Source organism: Haplochromis burtoni, unplaced genomic scaffold (assembly GCF_018398535.1).
Source record: "Haplochromis burtoni strain Fernald_Lab_line unplaced genomic scaffold, NCSU_Asbu1 Contig_176, whole genome shotgun sequence".
NCBI classification, from domain to species: Eukaryota; Metazoa; Chordata; class Actinopteri; order Cichliformes; family Cichlidae; genus Haplochromis; species Haplochromis burtoni.
In genome coordinates this window covers 1,256,629-1,283,909 of record NW_024582537.1, presented here as the reverse complement: position 1 = coordinate 1,283,909, position 27,281 = coordinate 1,256,629, and the positions used below count along the sequence as shown (strand labels likewise).

Sequence of the window (27,281 nt, the reverse complement as noted above, 5' to 3'; positions counted from 1 at the left end):
TATCACTCCCTCGGGATGTATGTGCATTTATTTTTCTCCTGGTTTTGTTATCTGTAAAAACCAGATAGTGGGGGGGGGGAAGTCTAGCAGTTGTAGTTTAGGAAGCATTAGTGGTAGTATAGGAGTTTGGCGCAAAATGATAAGAAAAAGACTCAGCTAACAACCAGAGACACTGAGATTTTTTTCTGCAGTGCAAATTTCATATACATATATATATCAAATAAAGTGTATATGACTAAATGTTTTTGAACCACAGTGCGGTTACACTACAGCATCACAAAACATGTTTCATCAAATAAAAATCAAGCAACTATATGAAACTATATACTTACTGCATACAAATATTTTTGCTTGTCTTTTTGCATGCTTACCTGTGTTACTGCATCAACCAGACTGCTTGATTTGTCCCGAAACAAAGTTGGAAGACTATATCATCTATATAAGATTGTCCTCACCACTGTTCCTGAGTGTCCTACGTTGATCGCTTCTTCATCCCTGAGTTCTAGATATGACTGTGTATCTAAACCAACTACCAGCTGAAACTTCACACACACACACACATTGTACCAGTGACCACAGTGACGAAGTCACACCTAGCTGGTGAATTTGAGGTATATCTGATAAAATGGCAGCAGTGGGCCTCCTCTGGTTCTCGTGAATCAGCTGATCAACATCCTGAGTTCCCACTGACTCTGGGTCTGCAGCACTCAAACCTCAAATTGCTTTGAAAAGCACAAAACTGCTCTCAGTTGAGGTTTTAAGAAGAACCGTTTGGTGCTTTGAGTAGGCCACGGTTTATAATCGCATTAATCAAAGATGGAAAAAGTCAGGTACTTCTGTTATAGTGTGGCATGCTAAAGTTTATCAAAGCCTAAATGTCTGTGTTATCACGAGGTCGTACTGCATTCTTTGCAGGGTTTCCCATGCTTTGGCTGATATGTTCTTCGGGCACCTGGTAGCATTTTCTGTCTTGGAATCCCTCAAGTGACACACATGCATGGTAGTTTGTTTGTTTTTTCAGACTGGAGTCTTTTGGAAGTATAAATCTGTATTCTTGTATGGTTTGCCCTTTTAAAACAAATTGCTTTAGAGAATTTAATTGAAACAACAAAGATTAACTACAATGGGAGGTTAACTAATTGGAAATTTAGGGTAAAGAACTGCTGCTGCAGAGGTGGCATGTGGATGGAAACGACAACACCCATCACACAATGCCGTCACAATTTAGGGCCTCAGGGCTTTTATTGATAATACTGTGATGAAGTATAAGCATGTATGTGTACTTTCACTCCTCTTCCTCCTGCTTCCATCAGAAGAATACTAGCACGGAAATGCAAGTTTAGTCTCAAAATGTCAGTATGTTTCCTGATGTGATAAACTGTTCCTGCGTTTTTGTGTGTATTTACAAAGGAACTGCTCTAAAATGGTCCCTATTCATCTACTGCGCACATTACAGCGTTACCCAAAACTTTAATGATGGCAGTCAAATACAGAAACTATGCAAAGGGGGAACACGTAAAACAATAATAAGTTTCTATCTGATTTTGGCATAATTGTGTCTCTCTGATTTCTAATAGTCATCCAAACAAACCTTATGATTGAGTGATTGTTATAGGTGATATGAACTCATCTCCAGTGTTCACCCAGATATACTATTCCGAAAAGCTTAATTTCATTATTCCATTGCTTTATTTTCAGTCAGTGAATGCTCAATTCTTTTTGCTACATCCTGTTTCTTTACATGGCTCATTAATGTTTAATCCAATCCAGTTTTATTGAAAAACTATTGCACAATCGAGTATGTGCTTATATCTGTGCTCTGCGCTAGAATTCACTAAAGACAGATGTTTGAATATGCTATATGTTTGCACAAAATGTGGGTTAAGTGTGTCTTTATGATGAAATCATGTAAGCTAAGCACACACCTGTCTCGTAAGAAAATCCACAAGCCCCCTAACTGTATTTCATTGCCGAGACTCATAAGCCAAATGAATATAAATGCTGTAAACATTTCCCACACTCAGTGCAAACCACATCATTTGAAAACAATTTTTATCATTAATTTTAAGTTGAATACGTTCGCATAAATATTAAATGGCCCCTGGAGCGTGGAGGTGATGAAAAGCAGATCATATCAGCTACACTGAGTCATATGTGAAATGCTTTATATTACAGACGGAGCACAATTAAACGTTATACACAAAAACAGATCTAGCTTCATATTTAAAAACTAGTTCTTGTAAGCCCTAAACTGCTGACTGACATCATAGCTTTGATGTTAACGTTTTTGATGTTAAATAACATGAGATTGCTCATTTCATACAACAAAATGACATATGTGCTTTCTTCAGCATGAATAAGAAATATAATCCTTCCAAACTGAAACTTACAATGATTGGAACAGTTCCTTAAGGGTGCTCTATTTTTAAAGAAAGCCAATCACAATATCACAAGACTATATTTATCAGTGATACTTATATTTAGAAGTTTCTGAGCACAAACAAGAAAGAAGTGTTTTGGGGCATTTTGGAGAGGGGTCAAATGCATCATCCACCTGCAAGCTCTGTTCTGTTCTGTGCAGCTGAGTTCTTAATCAGCGTGTGGATACGCCCGTCTGGAATATGACCTTTGACCCCTGAGCCCTGGCCTCCTGACAGGCAACCCCTTGACCTTGCAGTCAAGCAGCTGGGCAGGTTCTGCACAGGCACACAAGGGCACAAATGGTGAGCGGTGTGCGCTGTCATCCCCTCATCGTTAATATTTTGCTATCACCGAAGCTAATGGCTTGCTCTCTAAATTACCTGTAATGGTGGTTTTGGTCTGTTTCTAAGCGTTTCAGTGCACACAAAGGAGGATAAAAATGCGCAAATTTACTCATCACTACTAAAACATGTGGGAAATATTAGATGGTGGCTAATTGTATTGGACAACTACTTCTTGGACTGATTTCTTCCACACATGATGCTTGTAAATAGACAGCGAGGAAAAAGGTTGAGTCATTAGATGATTACTGAAATTGTTTTAGAATGCATTCCTATCAACTGAATTATCAGCTTTGCTGTAAAACCATCACTTGAAAAATGTCGGTAATTCAAGTTGATGTCTTTAACTCCAAGTCCAGAATCAAAAGATTCTATCTATGCACTTTCTGAACTGCTTATCCTGAATTAGAGAAGTGATTTAAAAAAAAAAAAAGATTGTCACTCAATTAGTGTTTAAAGAATTTTAAAAAAATACTCACTCCTTTAAGAAAGTTAGATAACACAAAGTTGTAAAACTCCTAAACATTATTCCGCTCCTATTCTGCCCACGTCACTTTCAAAAATCCAAATTCCAGCTTTCACCTATGAAACCCCTCCGGCAACCTGCCTACCCTTCACCCCACTTTCAACAAAGGAGAAAGAACACACACACTAACACACACACGCACATACATCCCTAAGCAGCTGCGTCATTATAAAACTCTTTTGAACTTCACACTGGAAGTCAAATGCCACATGTGTCAGTACAAGACAGATGTACTGCAGCTGCCTCTTGGCTCCAATTTCATCTGTGATACCAGCCCTCTCCACCGCCTGTCTCCCCCTTACCCATTTTCAAACCACTACCACCCCTTCCTTCACCAGCAACCTCACCACAAGCCCTCTTCCTCCCATCATGCACTGATAAAATCACCAGCACCTTTGAAGTATCATCACTAAATCAGGGCATCTCACAGCACACACAAATAATTGTGCATAATAGGTTTCCACATTCAAACATGGGGACAATTAATTATAGTCCTTTTTTAACATGGGCAGGAAATTCCGCTACAAATTTCCCGTGGGATCTTTTATTTATTTCAACCATTAAAAACACAAAAACTACACAAGTCTGCAGAGAAATTCAGTAAAAACATTATCTTTATTAAAATATTTCAGTTCATGAAATTCAGTTGGCTTGCTTGATGCCGTATCATAAGTAAAAACTTGTTGTGCAGACACTGGATTCAATTTGTCAAACTCCAACCTGCAGTGAACAATCTTCACCATTTGGGGTCAATATTGAACTCCTTCGCCCTCCTTTCAGAAAATTTGTCTTCTGTTAACAGCTCTAAATGCTTTCAACTGCCCAGAAAAGTATAGTTTAAGGAGATGTAATATGGAGAGTTTCCATATTTCTTTAGAATCATTATCAAGCTTTTTAAAATACCACTGTTTATATTGTAGTAATATTAAAGTGAGTCTAATCAGTTGGATACTTAGTGTCACACAGTACCTCTACAGTTTCCTCAACATGATTCTGTAAGAGATATAACGTGGTTCAAGTTTTCAAGTGTCTTGTTGCTGAATTCAGTCCTCTCTGTCCATACAACAGTGAGATGTTAAATTCTTCCAAATGTTGGGCAACTAGATAGCTGCTTTAAATTTATGACACACTTAAGGTAGGAAACAGCATGAAGTATCCCAAAGAGTGATACAACCCAGGTGGAAGCTACTACTTTGTTGTAGCTCATAAACTTTATGAACATTTTCTGAGCTTTGCACTTGACTGATTCATTTTGAGATTAAAAGAAAAAAGCCTTTAGCCTCTTTTGTTTTGCTTGTGTCTACTTTGACACAAGTTTGAAAATGTCAATGATTCTGAGCAGCACCCAAATCCACATGAATCATTTTTATTCAAAAATAACACATTTCAGTGTTTTCTTTTCCATGGATCTAATTTCCTTTGCTATGAATAAGAAACATTATCAAAACACATTTGAATGGTGAAGTGCAAAAACAAGTGAAACAAAAAAAAGCTGTCTTTTCTCTACCAAACTGACATGCTACAAGACTCCTTCACTACATTTTTCCCATCATGATTTGTAGTGATTACTAGCCTTTTGGGTTGTTTTAGCTCTTGCATGTGATTTGCAGCTCTGCAGCGTCTGGAAGCACTTCAGCAGACACACATAAGCTCACTGTGTTCAAACCTGGATTGAAACAGGCACTCAGGAGAGACTGCACAGCCCTCAAAGAAAGGCTGGTTTCTTTTCTGGTTTCTTGGCATAACTATCCAGTTCAAATTAGATGCAACTGGACTTGTGATTGTAGTATATTAAGCACCAGATACTGCATAAGTATGGTCCTGACTGTGCGTAGTGATGACGACGGGAATCTTAAAACACAAACTGAAATAGTAAACTAACCTCACCATAGTTAAAATAAACAGTCCTCAGAGCTGACAACGTGCAGTCTCGCCTAAGCATTTCCATGTTGTGAATTAGCTACTGTAACAGCCTAATGTTTGACATGATATAAACAGAGAGAAAAGTATATCTTTTTTTTACAAGAAGCCAGAATGACAGTGAAGTAAGTGAACAATCATACACCCCCACAGTGACATTTAGTAAAACAAAGCTTATTGTACATATTTACAAAAGGAGCTTTTTTTGTGTCTCATAATTGTGAGCCATTGCAGGGACTATTGGGGAATACAACTCATACAAAGTATTTAAACCACAACAGCAAAGGCACGATTCTCCGATTGTTCCCAAATGTGAGGATCACATTTTTATTTTTTACACTGCAAAACTAAAAGGATTTTTTTTCCCCTTCACTGCTCATAAAATGTTAGCATTTATCAGACACCCGGGGCAATATTTTTCAAAAGACTTACTTCAGTGTCTTACATAAAGTGGAAAAGCTCCACTATGAGTAGTTTTAAGTGTTTGAGACAACAAGACTGACATCAGCTGTTTGAGGTCAGACAGTAATTGTGTTTACATACACAATACATAGTCTGACATTACTGGGAAGGCTCCAGTATTTACTGTATGAACTGCCACGCCATATCTTGCGAGGTAAACGTGAATATGATCGATGAAATGGGCTGAGATTAACAAGATATTGAGCCATGTGAACTTCTTACTCTATTTACTGGTTAGATTAGTCAACTGTGGAGTCGTTTTTCTCTGATACTAATAATATTTAAAACATCTTTATTGGAATGTAATCTATTTAGAAAACTAAAATCTCCACAAGAGAGTCAAAGATTTGTTCAGTTTGGATCAGTAAACACTAGAAGGCAGAATTAAAGAAAGATCATTACATGATTGATTTTGTAAAGAACGGATACTAACATTACTGCACAATTACTTTTAACACTATATAAACTTATACACAAAAGAATGGGATGCATGTATTATAAATGAGTGGCCTCCACTGTGGTAAGGACACATTTAAATTGAAGATGCATTAGTGAATGCGTCCCATTTGTTTATGTAAGCACCAATGCAATGGATTCTGATCACATAGTGTCAGACTTGGAACTTAAACAACAATTTGCCAGCTCCTCATTAGTATAAACTTGAGATCTATGTTACTTTATACAAATCAGAGGTGCCTGGTGCAATAGCAACTCTGGAGGCTTGGGAAAATTTAACCAAATCGGTAACAAATGAAGACAGATTTTGTTTCAGAGCTCAAACTTTGTTTTTTTTTCGGGAAAATATTTTGCGGCTCTTTTTGCAAACAGTGTGTTTGTTTTGGTATGAAATCATTTGTACAATTCTACTTGGTTTCAGAAGAGCATCTATCAAATTATCTGTCATTACAAGGTCTAGTAGCTCGCCCATCTAACAAAGCTTCTCAATAACCCAGCTCTAAAAACACCTGTGTGGACATTTATGCTAAAATGCAACCCACAACTTTATACGGCTGTATTTTAGAGTTGTTTGTCTCTGTGTGGTTGCATGTGTGTGGTTGCATTCCTGAATTATTTCATTACTTCATATTTAATACTGTTTGTTCGTATTCCAACCTTTGTGTAAACATGTTGAAATGTCTTCCACTGGGTGCAACAGTGTAAAGTTCCATGAACATCCTGTGTGAAATCTTTTACTAGCAGCTGTTTTGCATGTTTAATTTGTCAGAATCTTTTACTATTTGTTCTATTATTATATTTGTTTTTTACAAACCCATTTCCAAAAAAAATTCAGAACACTGTGTAAAATGTAAATTAAAAAAAATGATTCCACTGATTTGCAAATATCATAAACCCATATTTTATTTAAAATAGAACACTGAAAACATATCACATGTTTAAACTGAGACATCTCATGAAAATATTCTTTCAAAAGTAAGTGGTACCAAAAAGCCGGATTGTGGAAAATTTCCCAACTAATCAGGTATTCTTGGAGTTTCTCAGAAGTAAAGATAGACAGAGATCCACCAACCTGCAAAAATGTGCATCTCCAAATTGTGGAACAATATTAGAATAATGTTCCTTTTAAAAGCGTTTGAGTGTAAAGAGTTTAAATGTCATATCATCTACAGTAGATAATATGATCTTGTGATAATATCACAAGTTTCACAAAATCTGGAGAAATCTCTGTGCGCAAAGAATAAGACTGAAAATCACTATTGTATGTCCGTGATAGCTGGGACCTCAACTGGCACTGCATTAAAAACAGGCATTATTTTCTTAAATGCATGTTAAAGCTCTATCATGCAAAGAAGTAGTTATATGTGAACATGATGCAGAAACACCATAATCTTCTCTGGGCCAAAGGTTATTTAAATTGGACTAAGGCAAAGTGGAAAGCTGTTCTATGGTCAGATGAGTCCAAATTTCAAATTCTGTTTGGAGAGCAAGCGCTTAACATTCTCCTAACTAAAGAGGGAAGAGAGCATCCATAGTGCTCAGTTCAAAAGCCTGCATCTCTGATGGTATAGGGGTGCATTAGTACCCATGGAACTGGCAGCTTGCACCTCTGGAAAGGCATCATTAGTGTTCAAAGGTAGATGATATCTTGTTCAGGGAAAATCGTGCACATTTTGGCAAAACGATGCTTAACTGCATGATGAATCTTTTATAACAGCATGGCTTCATAGTATAAGAGTCTGGGTGCTGAACTGGCCTGCCTGCAGTCCAGACCTTCCACTAACTGAAAACATTTAGTTAATGGAACAGGATTCATCTCCCAAAAGTCAGACAACTGGATTGGAACAGAGGATTCTACACAGTGGTAAATATGGCTTTGTCTCAATTAATGTGAGATACGTTGCTACCAATAAATTTCAAATGAGCTTTTTCCCAGAAAATGGTACATTTTCATTTGTAAATAAAATATGGGATTATGAGATTTGCAAATCTTTGCATGCTGTTTGTATTTACATTTTACACAGCATCCCAACTTTTTGGGATTTGTTGTTGTAAATTCTCTTTTTTTGATACTACAGAATGTGAAAATAAATTATGAATAGTGAAGAAGAGTGTTTTTGCAATGTTTTGGGGTTGTAGAAAAAGTAATTGAGTAAAAAAAAGTGACATCCACTTAGCTACCACTGTCCGACACCGGTGCGTGCATGACACTTGACAAAAACCAGATATCCAAAATGTTAATGTATCGAGAAGGTTTTGTGCAGGATTCACGCAGCTAATTCTGTGCTGATGATCCATAGACTCAACTCACAGTTTAATTCCGATACATGCCACTCACATAATTGTTGCTTCTTCACATAGAACATTACACATTTCTTTTAGTTGTTCTAGACTGACTTGTAGAGTGCGTTTTAAATAAGCACCATTCTTTTTTTTGTATGTGACTCACGGCAAGATCCTCTTTTATAGGTTTCCACTGACCTGTGTGCTGCTTTTTGTAACAAAGGGCCTGTAATTTTAATTCACATGGCAAAAAAATGTGTATTAGTACCTCGTGAGGACACACAGAAGGAATCAAAACATCAGACTTAACACACAGAGAATTGTGGTAATATACACATACTTGCTCTTCCAGTGGTGAGCCTGTCATCTTTGCAAATATATTCTCATTCTTACCTAGATATTTTTCAGTCACTTCAAGACAGGAAAAAAACATAAAAACAAATAAAATGTCAAACATAGGGAGAAGAAAGTGCAAATATTTTGGTGCCACTTTGTTTTTCTTTTCCATTTTTTTCTGTTCATTTACAAAACTCAGGAACTTCTTAATTTTTCTGCTCCATCTGTCTCTGTCCTGTCAGCAAGCGTGCAGATGCCTTCCCTCTGTGCCCTCTGCTCTCATCTCAGCTTCTTGATCCTTCTCTTCTCACACCAGACGTCCTACTGGAAACATGTGCAGGAAGAAGAAGACAAAAGAAATCATTTAATAATGAAAGTGTAGGAAGTAGAGATTTGTTACTACTGATGTGGGCTGTGTTTCTGAGTACAATTAATGCAAACCCTTCAGTGCGCAAACACGTAACAATGCTCTTTGTGCTTTTTATGAACATGTGAAAGTCTCTGAATGACCATGTGGAAAGCAGATTTGTCCTCAGATTTTTCAAACAAAGCAGATTTTTAGTTTAATTTAATCTGTTACAGAATTCATTTTATTTTAATTTGTCAAACTTTAATTATATCTCTATATTACAGACATCACCAGCATACTGTCTGCTCTCCATCTTTTTGTTTTTTAAGGTAATTAAACTACACAGGTAATATGTACTGACTCAAAATGTTATCTAGAACGGTAAGATCAAATTTCCTGCAATTATGTTAAAGCCAAGCAAAATCTGTAAAGTTGTACTGTTTTGCAGTTGCATGGGACAGTGAACTGAACTGTGCATGCTGCTAACTCATCAATCAGATGTGTGGGTGTATATGTTCTGGGGCAAAAAGGGAGTAGAAGAGAAAGATAAAGAAGGAAAGAAAGAAGAACAGGCCTGGGAGAAAAGCAGATGGGTCAAGAGCTTAGATTGCTTGCAGATGGCTGTCAGAATAGAGCCGAGGTCCTCCTGTTAGAGCTCAGGCTGTGTTTCAAGCCATGTGCCTGGGTGTTCACTTTTATATGCAAGCATTTCTATGCTGAGTTAAGTTTGGTTTAAATTTAGTGCATTAATAATGAAATTGTATTTCTGTATATAGGTAAATTCTTTCTTTCTGCATATTTTCTGTGCAGTGTTTGCTTGTATGTGTAGACTTTACTGGCCTGCATGAGGTGTTCAAAAGAGCAGCCTGGGGGTAGGGAGCTGCAGGTGCAATATCTGTCAATAAGCTGGATTTCATTTCTACGAAAAAGAAGCCCAGCTGATTTCACTCTAGAGGCTTCTGTAGTCTCAGATGATACATTTACAAGCAATAACTCAGTTCAGACTTTAATGCATCACAATCCTTCCACTGTCCTATAAATCAGCAGTTACATTCCACATGAGCGATCCAGCGGTGGATGTTTTCATCTATACTTTACTGTAACTGTACAAAATAAAATATTATAGCCAACTAATCTTGCCACGAGTCTGTTTAATCTAAGTGACTACTGTTTGCAGTTTTAACTTTGACGCTTTTATGTAAATAAATATTGCTTTAGGTCCTGTATGTGACCAAAACAGAATGAATCATCTTACCCAGGTCGTAAAAAATAGTTTCTGTGCTTGAAACAGAAATACCAAAAATCTCTACTGCCTCTTTGCATGGAAGCAATGAGGTTAACGTGATCCCTTGTCATAAGATAATTTTGATTTCCATTTTTAGTATTTTATATTTGGCACCATGTCTCTGTTCTGGGACTCCCCCACCCTTCCATGTGCATACAGCCAGTTGGAGAGAACAGCAATACCCCAGCACAGAACAGGGCATATACCAGTGACAACAGATATGACTGATTAAGTCAGGCACACCATGTAAAAGAAGTGTTAGGGTATAGGTGGTTTCAAAGGTGCTTGCAGATGTGCAACAACTGTGGACAGTTGCATGTCCAGCTAAGAAATCAGCTATTGTTGGCTGGTAACAAGATCAGATGATCTTCTGGGATTGAAGTTCAGCTTGGCCTTTTTGCCAAGCCTTCAAGAGACTGAGTTCTTAATTAAAGGTTCTGGATATTGGTTTGGTTGACACATCTCAGCAACATCACCTGAAACTTGAGGACAATGCCTCTGGACTGGCAGACCAGAGTGGCGGTAACCCTTTTTAAGAGGGGGGACCAGAACATGTTCTCTAATTTCAGAGGGTTCCCACTTCTCACCCACCCCAGCAAGGTCTATGACAGTGTTCTGGAGAGGAAAATCCATCTGTTAGTAAAAGCTCATACATGGTGGTTTGCAATACTGGACCAGCTCTTTACTCTCTCAGAGAGAATGGAAGTTTGCCCAATGAGTCTGCATGTTGTTTGTGAACTTGGACAAGGCATTCGACTGCATCTGTTGGAACATCCTTTGGGTGGTGTTCCAGGAGTGCAGGTTGACTGGCCAGTAGCTGCAGTTCATTCAGTCCCTGTACAGTGGTAACGAGAGCTTTATCACCGATTCCTTATAACTTTAATGGATGGAATTTCTAGGTGGAGCCAAGTGTTGGAGGATCTCTGCTCTGGTAGCCATCTGCAAAGAAGTGGTTTGCAGATGATGTGGTTCTCCTGGTCTCATCAACCAGCGACCTTCAACTTGCACTAGGATGGTTTGCCGCTAATTATGTAGTGGTAGGATATGAATCAGGGTGTCCAAGTTTCAGAGTATTGTTCTTATTCAGAAAAGGGTGGAGTGTTAACTCCAGGTCATCGACAAGCTATTCCTTAAGTCGAGGAGTTTAAGTATCTTGGGGTCTTGAGTTCACGAGTGTGGGGAGAGTGAAGTGGGAGAATGATGGCAGATTGGTGTGGTATCTGTAGTGAGGCGGACACTATTGGCTTGAAGACTGAGCTGAGGGTGAAGCTGTCAGTTTACTGGTTAGTCTATGTTCCTACCTTTACGGCCATGGCCATGAGCTCTGGCTAGTAACCAAAGAATGAGATTGCAGGTGCAAGCAACAACAATGAGCTTCCTCATGAGTTGTTGGTCTCTCCATAAGGGACCTCTGTGATTCAGGTTGGCTCACAGCGGTGCTGCTACATCTCCACATTGAAAAAGAAGCCAAGTAAAGCCTCCTGGATGTTTCCTGGATGTTGAGTAAGACAAGGTGGCCTGGGAGAGGGAGGTCTAGGTGTAACTATCGCCATGACCCAAACGTGGATAAGTGAGGATGGATGAATGAATGGATGGTTTTTCAGACCTAAAATGAAGTATTTGGCTAAAGTTTGTCCTTTCTCACATTAATGGATTTTTAAGTGGTAGTATTCGTTGTCATAAATCCTTTACCTTGGCAACACTAGTGGCATGTTCTACCTGTTGAGGCAGGTCCACAATATTTCCTAAGAGCTTTTTCCACTGAAGTCATGCTGTTCCTCTCTTTAGCTCAGATAAATGTCTCTGTTGTGAGAAGCTGAGCGACAGTTGTGCTGATGAATTGGCTTTGCAATTACGAGGCTCCAGAGGAGCGAATGGTCCTCTCCCTCCTCTCTTCGCAGTCACTAAGGACACTGTCTGTGCCATTAACAACACAAAGCTCTCCAGCCTCTCCCTGGACACCTTGGCCCCACTTCTGATAAAGAGCTGAAAGCAGATCCTGTCTAGCAGTGAATCGCCTGGCCTCACCTGGGACTGACCAATAAAGCCACTTGGCTCAAGAGCTGGGAATCATGGTATACCTGTGCATAATGGCAGCAGGGGGGAAATCACTTTGCTAAGACGAGAGATACACTGGCTTGAGTTTACTTTCAGTTAGGTAAAAACAGCCCATTGAATGACTTTTGTAGCAAATTCCTGAAGCTAATGATATAAAGAAGTAATGCTTTCCTGTCAGTATCCTCTCTGATGACCTCTTTAACATCAGCCCAGAATCCAGAAAGTCAAGCTGATGTCACTGTAATTAAAACACAAGTGGTGTTGGCTCTGAGGGGGCAGGAGTTCTCTAATGGCCCTGCATCCCCAGTGCCAAGGCTGCTCAATAATGCCCTCTTTTCATTCCTGCCAGACGTAGCCAGAACAAACAGGAGAAGAAGACAGGAAAGCACTAAGGGAGACAAGAGGAAGAGAGGAGTTTGACAGAAAACAGAAAAAGCATAATTCTGTGTGCTAGACTGTCTCATCTGTTTTTGTTACTCGTCTCGTCTACATAACAGCACTGAATTATTTATTTGCCTCTGCCAGGTGAAATAAGTTTATGAATACCTCCAGTGATGAGCTCATTAGTTTCCTTCCTAATCTCTGCTTAAAGACTAAAAAAACATATTTATATGACCACAGACTTATTTTTAATTAAAGGATTATAATTAACGTAGATGGCATAAAAAAAGAAATCCTATTGGTTTTACTTCTGTAAACAAAATGAAAATAAATCCTTCAGGTTTTGAAACCACCTTCCATCACATTCCCATCATGTGATTCACACTGGAGTGACTTCAGTTTGCTGTCAATCTGACAATACATGACGTTCTGCATGATGTACAAACCATCACATTTAGAACTTGTTGATTAGCCTGTTTGTTTTAAGTGTTATAGCAAAAATGAGCAAATCCTCATTCACAAAGCTCGTGCTATTCTTGACAGCAGGTGATGCATACTGCAAACTAAGGCCTCTGTAGTCACTCTCACTAGATCCTCAACATCCTTTAACTGTGTATGACCCTGTGAGGTGTTTGTGAGCACTCATACATGCACAAGGCCATGTGTTTGCACTTACTGTAAAATGTGTTTACGTATTTCTAAATGGAATTAAGCCTTTCGGGGGGGAAAAAAGAACTTTGTTAACCTTGCTCAACTTATTTAACAGTGAAAAATTCTTGTGTTTTGTTCAGGAGTTATCTGAGCTTCCAGACCTGTGGCTTACCAGTTGACTGACTGTAAGAAGAGATTACAGAGAATACAATCATTGGCCTTGGCTTCATCTGTAATGACGTTTCCACTGTCTTCAGAGGATGGATGCCACTCTTTTCAGGAAATATCTCCCAAGGTATTTAGATATTTTTCCTTTGCTTTTGCCAACATGTCAGAAAGGAGAAACCTCATACAGATGAGCTCTACTCTTCCTCAAATGCTTGAAATCCTTCAGCAAAAAGCGCACACTGTAAACGGTAAATATATCAAGCAAGAACCCGATGACGATCCGGAGGACAATGCCTGATAAGATTTAAGGGCTGACAAAGGCAGCTTCACTTAAACCACTTAGGCCATTAAGGAACAGCTAGGCATACCTGAACACAATGGCTGTCTCTTAGTCAAGACAGTGAACAATGCCATATGTTCTTACATGCTCTAGCTTCTTTCTGCATGCTCTCTCCCTCTTCTTGTCTTTATTTCATACTTCACTTTCTCCACAATCATCAGCAGCTTATAGTGCCTGAGTGGCAGCATTAGGAGCCATATAAAGCTGTCAGGCCATTTACCTCCAGCTCTTAAGCATGAAGGTGATAGATTCAGTGACTGTAGTGAAACAGCTAGACGAGCCTCCTCTGCTCCAGCAGAGGAGGCTGTTTATTCTGGCAGCCATGCCCGGGGTCCAAGAACCCTGACGTTATGCCCGCTCAGAGCCACTGTTCTGCAGACACCGGAGGGCAGAGCCAGGGTAAACACATGACCTCAGTGTTATGTGGCGTTGAATAGAGCTGGCGGTTAGACTTAGCAGCACCAGTGGGATCAATCACCACTCACTGAGGGGAATCCCGTTAGAGTGATCAAGAGGAGAAGAAGACAGGAAGATGGAAAAGAGCTGCGAGACGGACTTAAAGGTCGATTGATGAGTTGGTCATAATTTATTTGTTGTTGCTGTGACTTACAAAAAAATGTAATTAACTAGTGGGCCAAAGTAATTGTGTGTTGATAACAAATCACACAGGGAATAGCATGCACTAGTACTAGTTTTAAATACGCCAGACTGTCACATTGCACATGTACGAATATGTGTTAATGGATTATACAACAAGCCAACTACAGCTCCTGAAGCAAGAAGCAGAGTTAGTGAAAGCGTATTAGTTTGCCTTACTGAACAAATTTGTCCCTTGCCTTGTCCCTTGGTTGCCACTTGTTGTTGAGCTACCTGCAAAAAAGAGAAACTGTGATTAAACCTAATGGGAGTGGATGTCTTCTTTTTGGGTTTGTTGGGTCTTTTTTTTGGTCACACAGCAAATGTTATATTTTAAGTGCTTAAGGTAATTTGGCTATTAATGGATATTAATGCTTAAAATATAATTTCTTAATATTCAACACCAAGTAAAATTCTACTCTCCACAAATATTTGAACTGCAGCTGCTCTGAGAATCGTCGTTGTTGTTCGGCTTGTTTGACAAATGCTAATAGTCTCTATTAGGAGCAAACTTATTGTTAGTACTTCAGTTTTCCTGCCCAGACTGTGTGTGTCTAGGATTGGTTAATGCATCAGTCTTGTCTAAATATTCATTAGTGGGTGCTGAGTGCATTAGCCTTCTTTGGACTGCGAACTGATTCAACTGTTTGTCACTTGCAGTACAGTTACTTCATCTTTTACTTAAAATTACTGTCTTACTGTGACTGACTTCACATTTTTAAGCTATGAAACCATAATTATGTTTATTAAACTATGTAACAATAATGAAATATTAACAACAGACTAAAGCCATAAAAGAGTTGTAGATGAGCTCCTAATGCCAACTGGCATCTCTGTCCAGTTGCTGAAGGAGGCCAGCCATGGTCTTACTGCATGGTTGTGCTGGCACAGCACTCTCAGTCATTTTCTTTTCCTAGTTTTCTCCTCAGCTTCCTTCTTCCTCTCTTACCCTCCTTGCTGACGCCCAGGCAGCCTTTCAGCTCCTGCAGGGAAATGGCTTTGTCCTTATTCAGATCACAGTAGTCGGTGAACTTTCGGGCACATTTCTTGGGTTTGGCTTTCTTCTTCAAGTACTTCTTGAAAGGCTTTAGTTCCTTCTTGTTGATGTCTTGACTACCATTGTTATCCAACTGGGCAAAGTACCAGTGCACCACCCTCTCTTCTAAAGTGTGACTGGGGTCAGGCTCCACAAACCTGAGTAGATACAACAGGCAACAGAAACTGAAAAAGAAAATCTGATGGAAACTCTTCAAAAAGTAATGTGAGGGCAGAATTAATTTTGGGACATTCACCACATCAATAGCCACAACTTGGTCAAATTTACTGTTAAATTACAGTAAAGTACTAGCAGAGAAGTTTCCAGGACTGGGCTCACATTTTGCAGTGTCTACAGTAATCCACAGCTTCTTACTATTAACAAAAATGATGTACTGTCTGGTTGCTGTTTTACAGTTATAATTATTTTAATGTTTCTATTGTACATTCTATAAAAAAGTTTATTAGTACAAAATATAACAGGATGTCCTCATCCATGTACCCTGAATTTAATTTCTGGTCTTTGAATTATGGAAGATAACAACTTTGATGCACTTTCTCTACTTTTTACTTCTCAAAAGTCCATTAAAAGAAATGCTTCTGTATTCAGCATTTTAACAACCACCCTGAAGATAAAAGCTGGCTGAAAAACACAGAACACTTATCACCAAAGAAAAATATAATGTGTTATGCCAGATGATATTTCCTTAAAGGCATTTACAGTATTTAACTATATGGACACTGTTATTCCAAAATATCATTCAGCTCCATCATACACACATCTTTAGCACCAATGCATAGTAACTCCTGAAGTCTAGTGTCCAGATCTTCACATTGTGTGTCATAGAAATACTCTGCGTTTGCAATTCATTAAACCAAAAGGAAACAATGTTTTCCACGAACAATCAGCCAACATGTCAGTCTGTGGTATGTGACGCTACTTACCTCCCACCACCAGAGGGGGCTGGTGAGTTTATGGCTTGCACCATGTCTGTGGTGAGGGCATCTAACAAGCTTGTAATGAATTCCACTTTCTTGCCCTCAGGGCAGCCTGGTGCAAATAAAAGACAAAAATACACCAAAATTACCTACCACAACTAATTTGAGCCATTAGGCCGCAATGAAGAGCCTCTAAACCTTCAACACCAGTGAACCACTGTGACAGATGTCAAATAGAAAACGTCTGTTAGACCGTCAAAACCTTATATAGAGCTTAGTGACCAAGTAAATCTGTTAAAAGTGACCAGGTGAAAAACATGAACGTATGAATATATGCTTTAACAGAGGTGAAATACATTGTTTGGCTGTTTTGTTAGACTTCAAAAACACAGAGCTGAGGCACATGGGTGAGGTGGGGCAGAAGTGTGCTGTGATGAGAGAGCTTTCTTGAGCAGAGCAGACCTGTTAACTTTTATGGAACAATTTTGAACACCTTGGGTAGCTCTTTTTAATTGCCCAGATGTATTTTAAAAGCACACAAAACCCGTGCAAAATTTTCCCTCCTAATTGTGTCTCTTAAAGGGAAACTTCAAACGCAGCTGCACTGTAAACTAATCTTCCTATTCTGCCTTTTTTTTTTCAGTCTCTTCTTTTTTCTCTCGAGCTCTCTCTGTAGATCCCCCTCCTCCCCCTTTTCTCTGAGGATTTGTGGCCTCCTCATCCTCTGCACCATTCACGTCTTTTCTTTCCTTTTGTGTTAGCTCAGGACGGTCTGTGGGAGGCGGGTTGATGCCCCGCCAGGTGAATCCAATTAGCATTTCCTACAGCATGACAAGCTTGAAGAATCTCTACCTCGCTGTGCTTTAATCCAAGTGTTAAATTGGGGTGTTATGAAGCGCAAACTGTTATGTTGTATGTAGCTTATGAGGCAAGGTGGTTCAGGATGTCTGCCAGCATAAAAGAAGCTGCGGGCACATGAAAGCTGCTACAAACATGATTGTTGCAGGTGTAAACATAAAGAAGGGTATTTACCCTTGAGAGACTCCAAATGAGACCCCCCCCTCTCAACACCTAAAATGAAGTTAAATACTGGTGGGTGTTGAACAATATATGCAGCAATACTGGTATATCTGTGACAGGCCAGCTGATAAAGTCAGGCTTTACCTACAGAGCAGACACTGTAAATACTGCATTGGCGGCATATGTATGTGGATGTGTTCAACCTTTGAATTTGAAGGCATTTGCTGATTCATGAAAAGTGTAATTTTGCTTTACTGTTTGGTGGACTTTACCATTATCACATTACAAATTGCATTGTCCTAAACAATTCTATTCAAAGTATAGCCACAGGCAACTAAGGCTTTACTTTACTACAGTTGAACTTAATGGATCTCATCCTTTGGTCTCAGAGGACGAGCTGTTATATGCTCAAAAGGACAGAAGCAATATTGTCATTATGTGTAGTTGGTGAGGCTGAACCTGTAGCCAAATGCTGTTAAGCCTCACCTCTTAAGCATTCTTTTTTCACCATTGCCTTGATGTGACAGCCATGAAATATCATGCTTTGTTGTGGCGGTTCAGAACATCCCTCTACAGTACATAAAAATATCTACACTCAGCTCCCTGCAGTATCCAACACCACCAGCAGCCCCCCCACATGCCTTGCCACCACACCCCACAACACTAACACCTTCCATAAAACATACCACACATCTGCTGCACAGTCAGGAGTATGCTTGACTCTGTAAACTCACCAGATGGGGAATTAAACAAGAGTTACAATGCAGCCTTAAATGATGGGGAAACAGAGGGGCAACAAAAGTAAGTGAGCAGTAACAAGGGCAAAGGAGTATGAGCCCATGTTACGACCTCTGGCTCAGGGGGCAATCTGAGTCATGCATACTTAAAACTTTCCAGGTTACATTCTTTAACATGGATTTAAAAGCAGAATTCATGTGGATTATTATGTAGGACTTGGGCTTTTTTTTTTTTTTTTGCAACAGCCACAAACAGGTATACATTGACAAACCACATCTCTGTGTATATATACTATTTTTCAGTTATTTGCTTATATCATTCATCTAAATAGCTATAAAGAGTTTTTTTCCATTATATTTTGGTATCGGTTTCTCTGTTTTGGCAGTATTGACTTTAAAAGTTCTCTTGAATATGACGCGCCTTCCTTGTGGTGCTCAAAGTGCCAAAAAATAAATTTAAAAAACTTAAGCAGCAATCTCTCTTTCCAGCAAAGACACATTGTTGTGAACAGATTCATGTAAAAATCATTTTCTTTCTACCAAACCACACTTGCCAATCCCTTCATGCTACAGAAGCTTCCATTTACCCATGACAAGCAGCCAGTCCCGGTGAGAGGGTATAAACATTGATGCTTTCCCCCTCAGCTAAGCTGTGTTGTTGGCTAGAAGCTAGTGTTTTGATATTAAAGTCCAATGACAGTTATTATTTGGAAAGCAAGTTTGATCTCTAAAGCAGCTATAAAATTTCTACCAGATAATAAATGGAAAGTTTCTGTACTCCCACACCCAAATTGGATTGAACTGCAGTGAAAAAGTGAAGTGACCTTGCAGTTCTCTGCCTTGGAATGCTTCTTCTGTATCCGAGACTCGAGATCGTGCAGCTCCATCGCACTCAGGCGTCTGGTACCTGTTACAAAGAGGCAAGCACATGGCTGCATGAGATAGAAGCCGAAGAGGAAAAGCGTAAATCTGTCTTAGCAAAGTGTGAAAAATTGGAGACATCAAAGGAGTTGATTTCGAAAGATCTGAACAGCTAGAGAAGGGGAAAAAAAATCATCACCTGAAACTAAAACCGAACCGAACTAAACAAAAAAACCACCACAATCCAATTAGTCTTCCATGATCTCATTTGCAACATGTAACAAATGATTCAAATTCTGACTTTTTCAAATTACAACCTCTTGCTCTCTTGTCTTTGATCTGTATGCTCTCCCTTCATCTCAGTTGACCGTGATTAACCTTTCTTTATAGCTTGATAAATAAATTGGATTTGAAGTGCACAGAGCTTTTATTTTTTCTTTCAAAGCCATAACAAACTGTTCAGCATTACGCGTGGCATGACTCGTTTTCTCCTGGCTATTATATCAGTGGTTCGTGAATACGATGGAAAATGGAGCACATGTGTTTGATTTGTCTTTTTTTTTTTTTTTTTTAAGCAAAAGCAAGTTATCAGCTCTATATTTTTTTACACAGTCTGCACAGCCACTGATCCAAGATGGGGATATCTGATGGATGACTCTGCACATTGCTGTTTGGAGAAGAGAAACTGGGATGTATGACATGAGTTCTAGTCCAAGTGTATTTTTATGTGAAGGAATAATCACCTCAGGGTTTTCATAAAAGAGCTCTGAAATGCAGATCAGAATTTGCTCTGTCTAAAGTTTCCTGTTGTGCCAGTGATTTATCCTAGGGTGTCAAAAAATAAATAAATATGCCTTCTGGTATCTTATTGATTTGAAACTAAACTTGAGCTATTGTCTATTCAAACAGAAGACCATATCTTCAAATTTGAAAAATGTCTTTACTTCAGCTTGTAAAGCATTAAGCCTTTTGGAGGGAGAGAATGACGATTCCTTTTCAGGAACAAAATCAGTTCATTTCTTCACCAGTGCATGCTTATAGTCCACGCTTTGTCTTTGTCTCGCCACTTGTTTGAAGTTGTAATATTCATCTTCTGATTACAAATCACAAAAACATTTTACAGAAACAAAACATGAGCAGTGAACACTCATTTTTTTCGAACGTGTTTTTAATTCAGAGATCCCCCAACATGAAGCTCGTGCACAAAAAATACTGTGCTTTCCTCAAAGCAATGTAAACAGTAGCAACTGCACTAAAAACAAAGTCATTCCAGAAACAGAGTGTTTATAGCTAGCTAACCGAAATTCACATAATCTTGGAACTAATTGCTTTGGCAAGTGAACTGGCAAGAGAGCTTGGATCCAAAACTTTCTGGATAATATAACTGACCAGTCTGTCAGTGGGTCCACCACTTTAGTCTGACTTACAGCAAAAAGGTGTGTTATTCTTGAGCTTCTCCTTTGTTGATCCAAGTGAATTATTTTGGGGGATTGATTGCCTCAAATTTTGGAACCAATATGTGCTTTTCAGGAATGGATTCCTAGATTGGTGATTATGTCTCCATAATCATTCATTCTCAGATGCCCTCAAATTAACTACCGTAGAGCACTCTTGTTTAAAATTAGACAGATTATTGTTTTTAACACATTTCAGTAGTCCTGTTATTAGCATGTCAGTTATTCATATGATGGCAGACAGACATGCATATCAAATCAATTAAAAACATCTGTAACTACTATAATAAATGATATTGTTTCTTTACGTGATTTTTCTGATAATCTTACCTGGTAGAGGTTCCAGGAATGGGGCGTCCCGTGTCCACCAGAACACACCAACAGTAGCCTGTGGACTGGTGGCACTGGACGGCCTTGTAAAGGCCTCCAGGCCCACAGTCGGGGATGAAAATGGCCTCACGAGGATTCTGCAGAGCCTCTTCCAGAGCACTCTGTCTCTCCTGGTCACAAGAGGGAACTTTCTCTAAAAGTATTAGAAACACACTCAGTACAGGAAAATAACAGATTTGGGAAACCAAATACAGACAGCACATATACAAAAAAATTACTACTACTAAATTAAAATGTGAAATATGTGGAACAGGGTTCTGGAAGTGTTCACTGCAAACCAGATGTTGGCCTCTGGTAACATTTTATGTGGCCTGTGAGCACAAAAAGGGAAAAAATCCATTAATGTGCATTTTATTCAGGACATAAACGACAATTAACAACATAAAGCCTTATGTCCTGACCAGGCAATTTATAAATACAAACCAAAAGTTTTAATATGGGCATTTTCCAGTGAGACTCAGTCATGTACTGGCTGTACAAAGAATCAGTCACACAGTTCCTAGAGACCTGTAACCATCTCGTAACTACCGGTCATGAGGAAAATTTGTATTCTCCAACAGGTTGCAAGTGGTTGCTGAGAGTTACTATGAAATTGATTGCTGTTCTGTTAACTCGGGTCTAGAAACAAGTCGGTGATTCCCACGGTAATCATCAGTCACTAAGGAAAAGTGTGTACTCCACAAGCAGTTGGCAAGGGGTTGCTAGAGGCTGCTGGAGGTCACTAACAGGTTGCTGTGGTCATTTGTAGTTTGGATGGAAAATGCTGACTTGTCTGCAAATATTCAACTTTTACTTTGAAGTGTGTTTCGGGTTTGCATTGCACTTTTTCCAAGTTTCACTACACCTTCAAGAATAAATGACATGTGTTTCAAGAGAAGTCAACATCGTCCATGCAAACTATAAGCAACCACAACAATTGTAAAACCAGCAACCTCAAGCAATAACTTACCTACCAGTCGCAGACACACTTTTTTTTCGCAACCTGTGGTTATCAGGGTGTCACTGACAGGTTCCCTCTGAGACTCAGACCTAAATTAATGCCATTTTCACATGTGTGGTGACATATGTTGGGTGAGTGCGCCCTGCCCCTTTCTTGAATTCAGCTGCCATCCGGTTCTCCTGAGAATCAGCCACCTGACAGTATAAAAGCTAGGGAAGAGCTGCTTGGTCAGTATGCGTTAGGACCAGCCTTGAGAGTATTGAGCTATAGTGGTGTCTTGTCTGAGCTGTGACTGAGAGTTTATCTGGGGGTCATAGCAGTAGATATTACCGGACAGAGGTTTATGTAAGAAAGTAAATGTTCCATTCAGTCATTTGTTCTCCCAGCACCTTTGTGCAAAGTCTGTGTGAGCCCATGTTAAAATACTGCACAGCAAGCATGTGGATGCCAGGCATACTCCCTCCAAGCATGTTCCAGGGAGGCAATTGTCACTGTTTAGTAACAACATTGGGTTACGGAGAGATAGTCACATTCTTAACTGCAGATTTTTTTTAAAAATCAAATAGGTCTTTTGTTAAATCACCAATTTTTGACCACCCCAAGAGTAATGCCATTAGCAGCAAAGTTAAATTATGGCTTTACCCACCGCAGTCTTACATGTTTCTGCTCAAAAACAGGCCTCAACCCTTGAGAGATGCTCCTGCAGCACCTTGTCTCAGTGGATGAAGAATGTATTTATATTCACATCCATTTAATCCATTGCTCACTCTTAAGCCACGTCCAACAGAGCTAACTGCTGAGATGGTTACCAAGGTGATTAAGTGTGCTTTGGTTGCTGCAAATCCATTCTTCATTTTACATTCAAGTACGCTATGATGAAGCCTTAAGCAACAATAATAGAGCCACAGTGACTTTTCTTCAAGGTGGTGACATGTGGTGGTGTTTTCACATTAAGGGGCTGACTAGTGCCAAGACAGTGCCTGCAGTCTCAGCTTTTGCTACCAAAGAATAACAGCTGTATCACACAGCCCCTGCCTAATTCAGATCAGCATCAGAGAAGTTGAGCAGTGAAAACAGAAATTAGATTTCTGGTCTTTACATAATTTAAGACCATCCAATAAAAAGCGGGTTGTATTCAACCCCTTTACGTTAGCAACCACAATAGCAAATCAGTAGTTGTGAGCACTGCTCTGGGCATTTCAGAATCTGTTGCTGTTGATTTAAACATGTAGACATGGTGAAGTTGGCCTGCTTAAGCCCAAACCAAGCATCAGAATAGAGAAGAAAGGTTATGTGAATGTAGCATGATTGTTGGTGCCAGACAGGCTGCTCTCAGCATTTCAGATCTACTGGGATTTTCCCACACAACCATCTCTAGGGTTTGGAGAGAATGGTGAGAAAAAGAGAAAATATCCAATGAGCTGCAGTCCTCTGGGAGAAAATGCCTTGTTAATATTAGAGGTTAAAGGAGAATGCCCAACCTGGTTCAAAATGATGAGACGGAAACAGTAACTCAAATAATGACTTGTCACAACAAAAGTATGGAGACGAACATCTCTGAACACGCAACACATTGAACCTTTTAGTAGACTGGATGCTACACAGGCTACCCAAAAATAAAAAAAAAAGAAGATTGAAAGAAAATTGCCTGGTCTGATGAGTATTGCTTTCTGCTGACCGTCATCTAAAATCCACAGACTTCCTGATTATTGCAGTTAACCATGACCATACCTTTGTGAACACTCCAATCATTTCTTGGTTTCTTGTACCTAAATGGCCTCCACAGTCACCAGAGCTCATTCCAATAGAACAACCTTGGGGTTTTAGTGGATCAGGATGTGGTACGACTCATGCCAATATGGACCAGAATCTCTGAGTAACGTCCCCAGCAACTTGTACAATCAACATTAAAAACAATGAAAGCAGTACTGAAGGCTTTAAAAGGTCCAACCCATTACTAAGAAGTTGTACCTGACACTAGCTTTGAAGTTTTTAAATTACACACATAATACCTTGTGTAACTCTTTTCTACATGGTTATAGACTCCCTCTCCTCTTTCCTACACCTGTATTTCAAAAGCAAATATAATGATACTATCATGGTCTTTTTACAAATTCACAATAACACAGAAAGCAGTGTTCTGGAACCTTAGCAGGAAATAATAATAAAAATCACAGTGCTGATTTAAAGGCTGACATTTAAATCATAATGCTGTGCTTAGAGTACAGAATATTATTGTCTGTTACAATGGCTGCCGTATCCATTTAGTCATAAAAACTTGTCTTTTTATGACTGAGACACATGACAGATCTACACTGGTCCCTGATCAATCACGGCTGCCATCTTTCACGAGATGCCTGATGTCACTGGATGGAAGTTCAGGAAAAGAGTGTAAACAGCCAATGGTAACCAGATAGTATTACGATACTGGCTGTCTTGTGTTTAATAGTTCCACCTAGCTACTCCAGCAACATTATTCATCTTTTGCTTTGCTTTGTTTCCAGTTTTGCAAAGCTGAGCAGGGGGGAGAAAGTCTAAACAGCTGGTGGAGCACTCTGTACTCACGTCAGTCAACTTTACAGAAGTGACAGAATTGTTTTGAGTCTTCCACAATTTTTCCAAGATGCAAGTCTTTCTGTGACACTGACTGACTGACTGCTGTACACGATGCTCGCTTTCATCCCCAGCTTAAACAAGTGCCCTGCTTTGTCCGCATCACGCAATAATCAAGCTGATATCATGAGCGCAAAACTTTATGTGGCGTTTTGAGAACACTGGGTCATGAAAAACCTAGCATGTCATTACTTCTGTTTCTTTTTGTTTTGGCAGTGACTGTGTGCAAAACACAATACTCTCTTATCACGATCCATGGTGAAGTTAATAAAGGTGGAGATGACGGTGGTGGCGGGTTCAGCAGAAGGCCTGAGACCTAGCGGAGGAGAGTGGGAGGTCAGATTTCCTGAGCGTGGCTGCCAGCACAGAGCTAAACGTGTCCTTGCACTAAAGAACATTTTTTGTCCTGTAAGGACTCATACTCAAGTGTTCTTAGTGCTGTCCTCGCCAAGGTTCCTTCACATCCAAATTATTTAGCACTGTTTATTATACAGAGGTTATGCTGGCGCCAGGCACTAGGATTCCCAAAAGAAAATTGTTTTTGTACATATAAATGGAAAAAGGCTGGATGCTTGCAATGTAATCCTTTCAGTTTTGTGTGGACATGAAATTCAATCAACGTCGTCCAGGCCTGCCTTGGATATCTGCATTTCTGCTCTATTTATTTTTTGTTTTTGTTTCTTTTTCAATTTTATTTCCCTTCCTTCGACAGGAACTGAAAGACAAGAAACACAAAACCCTCAGAAAACAAATATTGTAGTTTGGAAAAAAAATGAAACCCACACAAGTGGAAGTCAGGAACAGTTGTAACAATGTGATCATTGTTGTTGTGATTTTCTTCAGGGCAAATTGATAATGAAAAAAAGATGGCTGTCTGCAGTATCTTTGATAACACGCTTGCCCCATTTTATATGTGTCACTTTGGCCATTGTTACTGAGGCTCCAGCCTTAGCAAAATAATTTTTAATCTCCTTTTTTTCTTTATTCCTATGCTTGTTGTGACCACCCTCACTTTCTCAGTCCTTTCCTCCACTCCTCTACATCTTTTTCTTTCTTTTTCTTTTACCCTGCTTCCCTCCGTCCTAATTCCTCCGTCTTTAAACCTGCTCTCCCCCCTCCGATTGCTCTCTTTTTCACTTCACTTCAATGGCTTTCAGCTGTTGGGTAATCACTGCAACATTGTCTGCCTTCTCTGCAGTTAAGATGGCAGAAATGTTAGTAATAGAGGAACTCTGTGAGGATGTATATAGGTGCATGTGTTTGTCTTTACAACACAACAAAAGCATTGAGATGATAGAGACTCATTAAAAAGATGGTGTAACTTTTGAACGCATCAACCGAACAGCCGAAACCTGTTGCTGTGCACACTTATTGCCCTTTAAAGTTAAACAAGTGCATCCTGCCCTCTTGCATGACATGTAAATGGGATTACAAGAAACAAAAGTCTTTTTAAGACTGCAAATGTTTAAACAAAATCATGCGCATTAATGACATGATCGCATTATATCCCTTCAGCATTTTTGTTTTTCTTTTGTTTGCTTTACCACAAGAGAGGAGTGGTGGTTTGTAAGTTTCTGCTTCTCAGTACACTTTTAAAAATGAGCTGCATGACAGAGCGCTTCCCCCTGCTTGCAACATTTGATCAACAGCACGTCAAAGTCTGGCAACACAGCATCTGTTTGAAAAATGGACCTTGCTTTGCTTTGCCTAAGCAAACACATTTCACTAGCACAATCTCCACATCGCTCTAAATCAGAATTATTGAGTGTCCAGAGACAAAGCCTGTAAATGAATAACGCAGTTTATGTGCGTGCGGGATGTCTGCTCCATTAGGACTCAGGTTATTTCACTTTGTATTTAAAGAGAGGAAGGTTTAAATAAGGATTGTTATGCCAAATCTTCTCTGCTTAGAAATGATTTTATCCAGAAGTTAATAAAGCAGTTTGTCAGTATAAGGAGCCCTGCCAGCCTCTGCCCTTGTCCTAGAGTCAAGTGGAGAAATTGCCTGGTGGGTAGAGAGATTTATTCGCTGTCTCTTCCCTTTCGCGTGCCGAATTGCCCGAGTGAGTGAGTGTATGTGTATGAATATAATACAACAATATATCACCTTGCTAGTACCCATTTGGACAGCTTTTGCCTTTAGAACTGCCATGATTATTTTTAATTTATTTTTGATCTGTGCTGACTGAACAGCGTCACAAAGTTGCTCCAGATTTGTGACCTGCACATCCACGATGTGTATCTCCTGTTCCACCATATGGAGTTACTCTATTAGAATGACATCTGGTGACCGTGGAGGCCATTTTGAGTACAATGGACTCACTGTCATGTTCAAGAGACCAGTCTGAGATTATTTGATGTTTGTGACATGGTGTGTTATCCTGCTGGTGGAAGCTTTTGAAGATTAATAAACTGTGGTCATAAAGTTAGGCTGTGGCATTTAAATGATCAGCTTGTACTTTTTTTTCTTGGTTAAATGATTATAAAAATTACAAAATTGCTAGAAAATTCTAAAGACAGAATGGATCCATGAATGAAGTATGAGAAAGGGCAGTTTTTGCAGTGAAGAAGAATGGGGTTTTAAATCTTTTTAGGGTTTTAATGTTTTCAAAACATGTTAAAAAGGAAGAAGGCAAAGCATTAAGGATATTAACAAAAGACAAACAATGGACTTTTTTT

At 39.3% G+C, this 27,281-nt stretch overlaps 3 protein-coding genes across 14 annotated transcripts in view; 1 reads left to right on the top strand and 2 right to left on the bottom strand.

The window, feature by feature from the left end:
• The window catches only part of LOC102291367 (solute carrier family 2, facilitated glucose transporter member 3), an 8,687-nt gene extending 7,939 nt beyond the window's left edge, over positions 1-748 (bottom strand). The window contains exons 1-2 of one of the 3 annotated variants that reach the window (XM_042225602.1): positions 372-748; positions 1-51 (exon numbers count right to left, since the gene is read on the bottom strand). The exon at positions 1-51 is cut by the window's left edge and continues 34 nt beyond it. The gene's annotated coding sequence lies outside the window, so the exon portion shown is untranslated. Of the gene's footprint in view, positions 84-371 lie in introns of all 3 variants that reach the window. The other 2 variants (XM_042225601.1, XM_005934060.2) reach the window with 2 other exon arrangements.
• ccdc177 (coiled-coil domain containing 177) overlaps positions 1-27,281 on the top strand; it is a 75,084-nt gene that overhangs the window by 567 nt on the left and 47,236 nt on the right. The window contains exon 2 of the mRNA XM_014337358.2: positions 13,610-13,764. Coding sequence (XP_014192844.1) covers positions 13,705-13,764 — 60 coding nt within the window. The 5' untranslated portion in view covers positions 13,610-13,704. The remainder of the gene's footprint in view (positions 1-13,609; positions 13,765-27,281) is intronic.
• smoc1 (SPARC related modular calcium binding 1) overlaps positions 3,885-27,281 on the bottom strand; it is a 57,904-nt gene continuing 34,507 nt past the window's right edge. For 6 of the 10 annotated variants that reach the window (XM_005934042.3, XM_005934044.3, XM_005934046.3 and 3 more), the window contains 6 exons: positions 20,990-21,182; positions 19,169-19,251; positions 16,594-16,699; positions 15,563-15,807; positions 14,814-14,847; positions 3,885-9,069 (listed from right to left, as the gene is read on the bottom strand). In XM_005934042.3, the coding sequence (XP_005934104.1) occupies positions 9,030-9,069; positions 14,814-14,847; positions 15,563-15,807; positions 16,594-16,699; positions 19,169-19,251; positions 20,990-21,182 (701 nt within the window). In that variant the 3' untranslated portion in view covers positions 3,885-9,029. Of the gene's footprint in view, positions 9,070-14,793; positions 14,848-15,562; positions 15,808-16,593; positions 16,700-19,168; positions 19,252-20,989; positions 21,183-27,281 lie in introns of all 10 variants that reach the window. The other 4 variants (XM_005934043.3, XM_042225598.1, XM_005934045.3 and 1 more) reach the window with 3 other exon arrangements.